Here is a 10773-nt window from a genome sequence, read left to right on the forward strand (position 1 = left end):
TAATTGAAATTTAAATTAACAGTTCCCAAAAGCTAGCATGTTGCAGCATGCAAAACAAAATTAACATAAAGAATATGCATTGCAATCACCATCAATCCCAGCAATATCCTCAAATTCTTATTGTGGAATACCATTCTGCTTTATTTTATAATTAAAGCAATCCATTAAGTATTTAAGTCACTACTTTTCTTATTTGACAAACCCATCAATGCTACTTCAAATTCACCAAGTTATGAACTATGGTCACATAGTCTTAGATTACTGCGCTATGTCCACCGGTAGAATCCAGCTGGAGCAACAGCTGTGAGGAAAATACAAAGGCTATGGTCCTTGGAAAATGTTCTCAAGAAACCACATTAATCGAACGTGCAACTAAAGCCTAAGAGGGTAGGTCTCTTCCAAGCAACACCTCCAGGTGTGTCTCAAAGTGTATTCACCTGATGGACTTCTAGGCTGAAATACAAGCGATTCCTCTGCCAGTGTTTGAATAGCAGCTGCCTTGGGAAAGCATCTGTAAGGTGCCACAAAGAGAGGAGCCTTACGGACACCTGGTCTTGGGTTACATGGGAAATGAAATGGGGTCTTCAGTCTTTAGCATCTCCCACTCCATCAGCATTAATAGCAAACATTGCTTCAGCCTCAGGAAGGCAAGGAGAGTCGTAAATTTTACATATTCTGGTTTCACCTCGGCCTTTTCGCAGATACAGTCTAATAGGGAGAAGGAAACAGAACAGGTAAGGGCGTATAGCCTATTTTCAGTAAATCATTAAAACACTGTTAGTACATGTACATTATGCTAGTACATGAATACAGCACACTGCGGAGCTGTAAGAACTTCTGAAAATGTTGTGTTGATTTTGCTGCAGATTAGTGAATGCTCAGAATGGCACTCATTTGTTGAGCAGCAGGCTGGACTTGCCATTGACAGACTATGTAGAAACCCAGAATTTGAAAGTACTCAGCTAGTTTCACAAAATCTTCCAAAACACGGCTAATGGGATGGTAATCTGTTCTCTCACCTTGTGGTGGAAGCATGTGCAATGATATTTCCTCCAATAGGTTTTTTGGGATCTGCAGCAAACATGGCTGCTCCATCTACTTGTGCTACCACTTGGTTAGTGATCACAACTGCCACACCAAACTATACGGAGAAAAGCAACAAATCAATTTATTTTCCACAATCTGAACAAAGGAAAAAGAAAAAAAAAAAAAGACAGACACATGCATGCCTTTCTCTGCCCCCTCTGCTGTCCATAACCACTCTATCATGCATCTCAAAACAAAATGGAAACAGAGACTGAGGGGGCAGAAAGCCATTTGTACAAAATTGCTAAGCTTTCCAAGAGAAAGAAAACTGATCACCAGTCCTTTAGAGACTAAAGCAAAGTTCATAGTTTACCTCATCTGCAAGTCGAAGCAGCATACGCAGAAATCTGGCCAGATGCATCTGTCTAGCTGACAGCTCACCTCTCCCCGAGTAATCTGTCCGATAAAGCGCTGTGGCACTGTCCACTATCAGCAGCGCATACCTGGAGAAGAGAAGTGCAGGGTTCTCACAAACGTTTCCAGGCACGGATAATGCCTCTGCCGGAGTGTGACAGTGCCCAGCAAATTGTAAGGCTGTATACAGATGTGGATGTAAGGTCCTCTCAACCTGTCAGTTGAGAATCATTATTTTTAACAACACTGACTTGATCTGTAATGTTCTGCTTACTAACTATACAATAAAACCCAGTAAACCCAAAGAAAGTTGCTGCTGCATGATTAAAAACTTAGATTTATGGTACTCTTATAAACTAGCCCAGAATTCAATGTTTTGACACCACAGACATTCTGTGGACAAGTCCTTATACAGCTCACACCACCATCTCCTTCCCTCTAAAGTGGCCTGTAAATCTGTTTCAAAGTAAAGCTGTCTGCACAGGTTTCTTCAGTGTGTGGCATGCTCTAAATGAACACTCTATTTCTGAAAACAATTATAAACTGATCTTTAAAATTGCTCCTCAGGCTGCCACTCGTTCTTTGTGAAGTAACGTCAGTTGTCACAGTTCAAGTCAGTGACAGTCATCCAACATCTCAACAGCAAGAGGTATGAACTGACAGCTGACTGCTGACACACCAAGCTTATCGTCTGGATATGCCAAAGCATAATCCAATTTGAGAATAACAAAACCTGATCTAACAGAGCTAAGCACTGAAGAAAGCAAGTATATTTCAAACAAGTTAACTTTTGAAGTAAACAATTACTTTGACATTTCACAATTATGTAATCTATACTTCTTTTGCACTTGTTCATCATCTACAGGTAGCTTTATAATATGATTATGTCATGGCACAAAAATCACTCCATCTAATCAGTATTATTACCGTGATTCAGCCATCATAGCGGATGCCTGATAAAGGAGCTGGGTCTGATGATCTGTGTTAAAACCTCGAGCATACGCCACGTTATCTAGGACATCACTGCCAGACAAACCATACCTGGAGAAATCAGTGGGGGAAAAAAAAAAAAAAATCATTAAGTAACAACTTCATCAATAGGAGTTATCTAGCAGGTTTACCTAAAGACTGGAATAAAAATTCACATTCCTGGGAGAGTCTTAGAGATAAAAACAGACAGCAAAAAACGCAACACAACTCAGTGATGAAAAGAGAACAGAATGATTAGGAACCATTTTTAAACAATATTTTCCTGCCTAGAAACAATACTAAAGTAGAACCCCAGATATTTTCCTCAAAATAAAACCACAGGCAAGGAAAGCTACCATTCTGGAACAGAATATTCTGAAAGCAGTATATTGCCAATAAAAAACAGCGTAAACAGCCTTCCACGGCACTTTGAGAAATCCTTTAGAATCCAGAGAACCAGTGGATTATCCTCCTTGGATCTGCAATGTAGTAATACTCTTTCCGATGAGAGAGAACATACATAATTTGTTCTCATTTTTCATTTCACACTACAGCATATTTCACAGAATTTCAGACTCTTTGAAATCAGAAAGGATCTCTGTGGACCAACTAGTGCAATTCCCCTCCCCGCTCAAAGCAGGATCAGCTGCAGCAGGTTGCTCAGAACTGTGTCAGGTCAGGTTTTGAACATCTTCAAAGACAGAGTCTCCACAACCTCTCTGGGCAACCTATTCTAACGTCTGGCCACACTGTACACTAAAACCTTTTCTTGCTACCTTGTACACACCTCACCGCATTCAACTCCAGACAGATTTTGGCCTTCCTAACCCCATTTCTGCATGCTCCAACAGTGCCTCTATATTGCTCCCAGGTCACCTCTCCTGAAGTCTAGTACCTCAATCCTGCTTAATGCCTTGCACCTCTCTCAGGATTCTGAACTCCACCATCTCCCGGTCACTGCTTCTCCATGATCACAATGAGCTTTTAGCCCTGGAACCGCTCACAAATGTCTAACTCTTCCCATTTGTTCCCCATTCTGCACGCATGAGTGTACAGGCATACTTAAAATGTCGACGTGAAGCAAATGAAATGGAGCGCATATATCAGTGGTACACTGAATGCAGAAGCACACATCGATGGACCTAAGTGCACGTTCAGTTGATAAGACATCCTGGGAGAACAGTGCAAAGAATTTATTTTTTTAGATTCTAGCTGAAGAGCCAGATCAAAGTGGATTCTCCAGTGAGAGACCACAACTTCCAACAATACAGTTTTACACTCTAATGACATTAGGATCAATGAATAGTATGAAAGATCCAAGCCATATCAAAATACATCAAATTAAGAATGTGAATTAAGTTAAGTATCTTTATGATTTCAATATTCTGCTTTTCACAGCTGGACACCTAATGTCTCCCTCCCTAATTCCTGTAGAAGTTAGACTTCTAGGCTAAGCATAGCTTTGAACAGTACACTTTTAGAATCATAGCCGTCAATTAATTTTGTTACCTGCACATGATAGCTATCAATAAATCAAATAATCCAACCTTGCTAGGCTACAGGCACCTTATGTTTGAAGGTGAATAATCGCCAACCGTGACTAGCATTTTGAAGCGAGACCACACTGAATTATTACATATTGGAGATTAAAGTCAAGGGTACTAGTCAACTACTTGGCAAATCAACAGACTACAGAAAGAAACTAGTTGAAAGATGGTTAGCCTCCATCCGAGGTCAGCTGAAGAAAAAGACTGAGGGATGGAAGAAGTACTCTCTGTAGGCACAGATACCCTCTTACGGATGTACCTACAACTGCTGCAAACATCATTTCACTTTCCCATCAGTGCCCAAGTGGTGTTTGTTGCCAAATATCCACTGGTGACAGGGAACATGGGAGTACTGCTTTACTTGCTGTGGGAAGAGCCAGCAGGGTTGGATCAAAATGTCTTCAAGGAGAGTTAACAGGATTTAGCTGGTACTGTCCCCAGCTGATATGGGAGTGCACATTCCCTTCCAGTAGCAAAAAAGTGAGGGAAACTACTTCCTGCAGAGGGAAAATTACACAATAGCTGTGGGGAGAGAGCAGCAGCAGAGAAAGAGGAGAGGAATAGTAATATCAGATGTTTGCAAAGTGAACATCTGTCAAACTAACCTCTAGGACCTGTGTAAAATGTCTTCCTTTTTTTTTTTTTTTTTTGGTGTTTCAGTAACAAACCATCCAAATTCAGTACTGACACAAATCTTCAGGTTACTATTTTTCAATAACTTGACCTTACTTCATTCATTTATAATGGTATGGCGATTAGATCATCTCGCTCTATAAAGAAAAGGAAGCATCTCTTGTGGGCTAGCACATCACATTGGATTGGTATTAAATCTTACTTGATTTTTCTACCTACCTAGTCATGGAAAGGCCCATAAATACTGGCCTTACCTCATAAAACTGTGGTGCTACTAAAAAGCAGTGATCCCACCCTTTCATTCTCTCTGCTTCCAGCTGCTCATCTTGTCCTCTCCTTTGCTCCAGCACCAGCAATTTATGCTGCCCTGCAGTGAACCACATCAGCAATTGCTCTGCTTCAGCCTACAGCCTAACAGTCACCAAGGCCAACACCGTGGGGCAAAAGGAGTAGCAAGACTGCCTGCAGTGGCACAGAATCGAGCCTCATTAAACCAAATTAAAACCTAAGTTTCTGCCCCATACAGACTGTCAGCTCTGCAGCATGATACTACAAAGCAGACATACTGTGAAATTAACCTAAAGCATAAGGCAGGCAGCTTTGCCTAACAGGGCACATGGCGTCTTGGGGAAAAAAAAAATAAAAATGACTTCATGAACAAAAAAATCTGCTGAGGAATGATGAAGGGTAAAACCAAAGAAACTTCAGAGGAGACATCTATAACGATAGGCCAGGCCTTGAAGTACCCTTGAAGGCTGCTTGAAGGAAACACAGTCACTTGGAAACTAAGTCTTCCTTCTGTAAATGCATGGTAAAAAAAAAGGAGGACGGTTGTTTTTTAAGCTAGGAAATTTGTACAAAAGTTTTTAAAATACTTTTAAAAAAATGCTACATTCACAGTCTGAAAAAATATGAACCTAAATCAGACTAGCAAAAGTGTAGTAGAAAACAGGTCAACTGAATTTATCTTTGCAGAATATCTGAGCCTCTGTATTCAAATCAGCCCAGTCTTGCTGCACGATTTTGGCTTGCAGCTTAGAAACAATCAATGTTTGTCATTTTATTACTTCCAGAAGAAACCGCACAGCTTACTGACATGAAAATTCTAATCAGTATCTAGGTGGAAATATTTTTTAAAACTACCACATAACTGAAATTGTCTATCTGAAGCTTAGGCCCAAATTTCAGTCTGAGTAATTGCATTCTGCATCCTTAAAATTCCTCTCCTACTTCAGTCAGGTATGACATGCTTCACATCCCTTCCCAAAGCGTTGGGCTGCTTTTCTGTTCAAGCTGACACAATTTCAGCAATTGATAAGCACTGCAAGGTAAACACTTCAAGCCAAGTTCACTGAAGTTGCTTATATACCTTGATATTTAATTGAAGCAACAATCAGGGAGAATTAAGCACCATAGAAACAGTTTTCATTTTGAGAAAGTCTAAAGAATCACAAGACCAGAATTAGCTCCTTTTTCTAATGGACAGAACCAGTACTTCAGGCTTTTAAGTCTAACCAGAATCTCTGTGTAGATAGCAGAATTTTTATTTGGGTGATTACGTTTTGCTTTCCAACTGGTATGAAAAAACACATCAGAACATTCTGAGACAGAGGCAGGAGACGAAAAAAAAGCTTTTCAACTGGTCAGTGGATGCTCTCATATTTCGTAACAAAAATTTTCCAGCTGCTGTTGCAATAAGCTCTTTTCAAGAGAATCTTTGTTTCCAGGTAATGCTATTAGTAGAATTTTTAAAAAGTCTTTGAATGTATTTCACTAACAGTAAAACTGTCTGAAAGAGACACTAGTAAGAAGTGAAGACATCATATTCCAGGGACAATGATGTTAGCTGCTGTCATACCATACTTTGTCTATAAAATATAGCTAATGAAGCAGTCTACCATGCATGTAGGTGGACTGACAACTAGAATACAGAAAGATTTTTGTTTGGTTGGTTTTTTTTAGGGAAAGTTCTTACTGCAACAGCCCCATGAATTTAAGGAGACAGGCTGATTTACACAGTGATTTTATTAACTAAGTTGTCCCGTAAGTAAATGTATTCCTTTCTTCAACTAATGCCAGTTTACTTCTGGCCATAAGTACAGACCTTTCAGCCACAGCAAGAAGACGTTCTGGACGGAAGGTCCCTTCTGTGTCAATATACATTGCTTTTCCTTCACCACCACCTCGGTCAATGGGAAGCTAAAGGAAAAGCAAATGAACGAACATGAAATAAAGTATCAACAAATAATCCAGTTATTGCCTCATGCCCTCAAGAGATACCATACAATAAATAACATACCGAGCTATTGTGATTAAAGTCACATTTATCTGGGAAAAGTGAGAAGAAAGATTCCTGTTTTCAATCTCTGATACCCGCATAAGAGAACAGGTGCTTAACTTTGAGCTGGTAAGTTTAGGTACATAAGGGCCTTAGCTAAATGATGAAATTCAGCCCAAAGCCTCTATTATTTTATGAAATATCAACCTCTAGAAAGTAATAAACACTATTATTTGCTTAAACTAACATTAGAAAAAAGGTTACTCCAAACTCATCTACTGTTTGATAGCAAGAGCCAGCTGAAGGCATTTACAAAAGTGAAATGAAGTAAGCTTAGGATGTTAGGAAAAACAAAGCAGCTAGTCAAAGAAACTTGTTGAATCCAGCACAGTTTCTTCTCTCTTTTCAACACTCTTGGTGATAAGAAAGGTTCTCTGCAGTCTAGAGCACCTGAAGAGAGTTCAAACGCTTCTCTGCATTTAAGACCTAGAATTATGCTACAAGGCTAACGTGTCAAATTTTGTTGTCAGAATACTTAGGAGAAAAAGAGCGCAAAAAAAAGGTACAGAACATGTTAAACACAGGCAAAAAACATCACAAACTTCATTGCTGCTAAAGTAATCCTAGTAGGCAAATTCAGCATGAAACAAAAGATCCTAGAAAGCTGCAAGTACAGCCAAGGGCGCTGCAGATACGTTCTTCACAGCTGTTTATATGCACCACATTTGTTTGGTTGAGAAAGGTGCACAAATTAGCCAGTATCCAAAAGCTGTGTTGTCTGAATACCTTATTTTAATAAAGTGCACTACTCACTTGACAGGTTACTGCCAGGGTATGACACAACTGTGTTTTTCCAGTACGAAACTCCCCGAATAACTCTGTTATGGACCCTGTTTCTATTCCTCCTAAAGGGAAAAGAATTAAAAAAAAAAAATTTAAAGAAGGTAACATACTTCAAACAAAGACCACGTATAAAGTATTACATTTACAAAGACTCAGTTAAACACTTACTTTGGTTAAAAGTTTCAAAACGCTAATTGGAAAAACTGGTTTTCATACCGAGATTTGTTCATGTTACCGATAAGAAGTTTAGGTAAGTGTATTTTTGAAGATGCTGAAAAGCTGAAACAACTTGGTTTGATTCTTTGATTACAAGGAGGAACGGGGAGAAGATGATACCTGGGGTTTTCTTCTTGAAGTAGGTCATAAACTAGAAAAAACTAGAAACATCCAAAACGAACAGTTCTGGGTACTGCATCATGACTAGAAGGTTTTAAAGCTATTTCTGCGTCTTTTTAAAGAAAATCTATTGTGATACAGGATAGTAGTACTCTAGGAGATTTTTCATTCAACCAGAGCTTGTGTGTCTTATGTGTTTTTGTGCAAGGATCGTGTTCATAGGAAAAGAAAAAAAAAAAAAGCAGGTAACTAAGGCTAATCAGTAAAGAGAAATAAAATTATTACCTTGAAGAAGTTTATCAAGTTCTTTGGACCCAGTGGTGATCTGGATGATCTCTGACCTTCGCTGGTGGAATTCTGTTGCTGTGGTGAAACCCATCGGAACCAGTTTAGCTGCTTCAGCCTGAAGAAAACCAAACTAAGCAGTGCAAGGAGAGTTCATCTCATTCATTTACCCCCCTCTAGTAATTAATATTGTAATTTTCTATTTTGTGAAATGGAGCAGCACCTATATAATTTGATGCATACATTTTATTTTATAGACCATATATTAGTTGGTATCTCTGAACAGAACTGAAAGTCTGCTCAAAAAAAAGGCTTCAACAACCACTTTGTGTATTTTATAGAAATCTTCCCTGTCTCATCCCCCACCCTTTCAGTTCAGTTCTGTCCCTGTCAAACTTGAAATACTTAGGATGAGCATACGGCCTATTAGGAAAGTTGTCTTCCTAACAGTGAATAAATATGCGAAGTAAGAAAAGTACCGGAGTTAAACATTGTGCTAGGTCAGATTTCGATAAATGAGAACTAGTTTGGCAGAAACTCCACATTCTGAACTAGAAGATGCTGCGAGATTACAACTCGGGCTTCACTCCCAGTCCCCAGAAGTAAACCCCAGGCCTCACGGTGAATACCTGTCTGAGGTACACAATTAACTTGCTTAAGAAGAACAGAACAGGACAGCTGTACTGGGTCAGGCCAGTTATTACAACGCAGTATCCTCTGCTTCGACAACTGCCAGCAGTAGATGCTTAGGGAGAGACCGTAACAAACCACGGAAGAAGGGACTGCCCCTTGATTTAGTAGTTCCTCTGGGTTCAGTTAGCGACCTTCTCGATCTAAACATTACCCCACAAACATTGCACTTAGCCTTTTTTTAAACCAATTTATGCTACAGATGGCCACTGTGTCTTGGGACAGGATGTTCCATAACTTGATTACAACCTATATGAAAAAGCACTTTCTTTGCTTTAGGCTTATCATAAGCCTTCCTATCATGAGAAATACTGAGTTAGAAATAATAGTAATTTCGGCCATATTATCCATACCTTCCATGACTTTTATAGATCTAATAGTCCCTCCCTCTTCACTTCTTGAAGCTGTCCTAGTGTTTTTTGTCTCTTCTCATCAAAAGTCATGTCGTACCTCTAATCATCTTTACTGCCATTCGCAGTATGCCATTAACGGAGACCTTCCAAAATCACCAGAACGCTATAAGCCAGTAGAAATAAAACTTCTTGAATATCTTGGGTTAAAGCTTTTCTATAACATCCTCACCAAGATTTTGTCAGCTTTGGCTTCACTGATTCCTTTAATATTTAGTAGCTCCTTCTTTGGTGCATAAGCAACAGCCTCAACTGTGTGAAATCCAGCTTCTTCTAATTTCTTCACATCGTTTGCATTTATACCACATTGCTGAATGGGAGGGGAGAAAAAAAAGGACACACTAAGATACAAATACCTTAATCTCACTTCCACTGAATACCTTCAACTGGCTTCTGCAGATTTGGATCAAACTCTCTTATTACAAGCCAGCATACTGAATGTTACCAGCCTGTTTGCTTATACACAAAGAACCATAAAAATTAATATCCTTTAACCAGTGCAATGTTTGTACAAGCTATTAACTATATAGATGGCATAGAACAGGCAGAAGATATAATTCTCTATTTGCTTTAATAGATGCTGAAGGTGACTAGTACATGCTAGGAAAGGGTACACAGCAAGGCAATGTAATATCAAATATAATTGTTAACGTATTGTGGTTTTTGGTTGTTTGGTTGTTTTTTTTTTGTTTTTTTTTTTTTAACAAAACACAAGTAAGAATCTGGCAACACAGTTTTCAGAGACAACTTGCATTTAAGGAAAAAGACCACCAGATTTCTTGAAAACTTACTCTAGAGCTAACTCCACACCTACCTCTAACCTAGATATGAGCTGTGGTCCAAAGCTCTCTTCCTCTGCTGACGTATCTGCATTTGCTTCGAACTGCATCTGCATAGCCATGGCACCAAGTATTCAGTACAGCCCCACTAGAACAAAACCAAATAACTCTGTGAAGCAACATACACCATTCAAACAAGATACACGGTGCAAAGTGTTTCAAAATATACTAACAGATCAACCAAAGTAGTATGCAGTGGTTTTCTCCCCTGCTGTATCTCTCAGCTAGTGGCATGCAAGTGCTGTAAGAAATATCTTTTGTGTGCTTTCCTATGTAGTATTAAACATTAAAAACAAAAAACCCCAAACAACTCTCGTGTTACCTGGTAAGGAATAATAAGAGGCTTAATAGAGCTCCATGGTACTTAGGAGTACAATATAACAGAATTAATTTGCTATTAGCAGTATCTCATTTTAGGAAGCAGTTACGCGGTTACACTAGAAGACACATTACCCGACACGGGCACTGGATGTTCCAGCTTGGTGGTGCCTAAGGGACTGCCC

General features: G+C 39.2%; 1 protein-coding gene across 2 annotated transcripts; it reads right to left on the bottom strand.

Annotated features, from left to right (window-relative positions):
- Nucleotides 1-281: 281 nt before the first annotated feature.
- On the bottom strand, nt 282-10335 carry RAD51 (RAD51 recombinase). Of its 2 annotated transcripts, XM_009704259.1 has the most exons (9): nt 10246-10335; nt 9604-9741; nt 8332-8449; nt 7681-7772; nt 6694-6788; nt 2368-2481; nt 1400-1529; nt 1020-1141; nt 282-708 (listed from the first exon to the last, which is right to left on the bottom strand). In XM_009704259.1, exons 1-9 carry the CDS (start codon nt 10330-10332, stop codon nt 585-587), a joined length of 1020 nt encoding a protein of 339 aa, XP_009702561.1. In that variant the 5' UTR covers nt 10333-10335; the 3' UTR covers nt 282-584. The 2 variants fall into 2 exon arrangements, with proteins under 2 accessions (XP_009702561.1, XP_009702635.1); XM_009704333.1 differs by lacking the exon at nt 1020-1141 and having other exon boundaries at nt 682-708; nt 10246-10332.
- Nucleotides 10336-10773: the final 438 nt, after the last annotated feature.

Source organism: Cariama cristata, unplaced genomic scaffold (genome assembly GCF_000690535.1).
Source record: "Cariama cristata isolate BGI_N322 unplaced genomic scaffold, ASM69053v1 scaffold10920, whole genome shotgun sequence".
Classification (NCBI taxonomy): domain Eukaryota; kingdom Metazoa; phylum Chordata; class Aves; order Cariamiformes; family Cariamidae; genus Cariama; species Cariama cristata.

Coding starts and splice junctions, on each gene's coding strand:
- RAD51 (XM_009704259.1), bottom strand. CDS start 10,332: ATGGCTATGCAGATGCAGTTCGAAGCAAATGCAGATACGTCAGCAGAG. Junction 7,773..8,331: donor ACTTGATAAACTTCTTCAAG/GTAATAATTTTA, acceptor TTTTCCCTTTAG/GAGGAATAGAAACAGGGTCC. Junction 1,142..1,399: donor TGCTTCGACTTGCAGATGAG/GTAAACTATGAA, acceptor TTCTCCGTATAG/TTTGGTGTGGCAGTTGTGAT.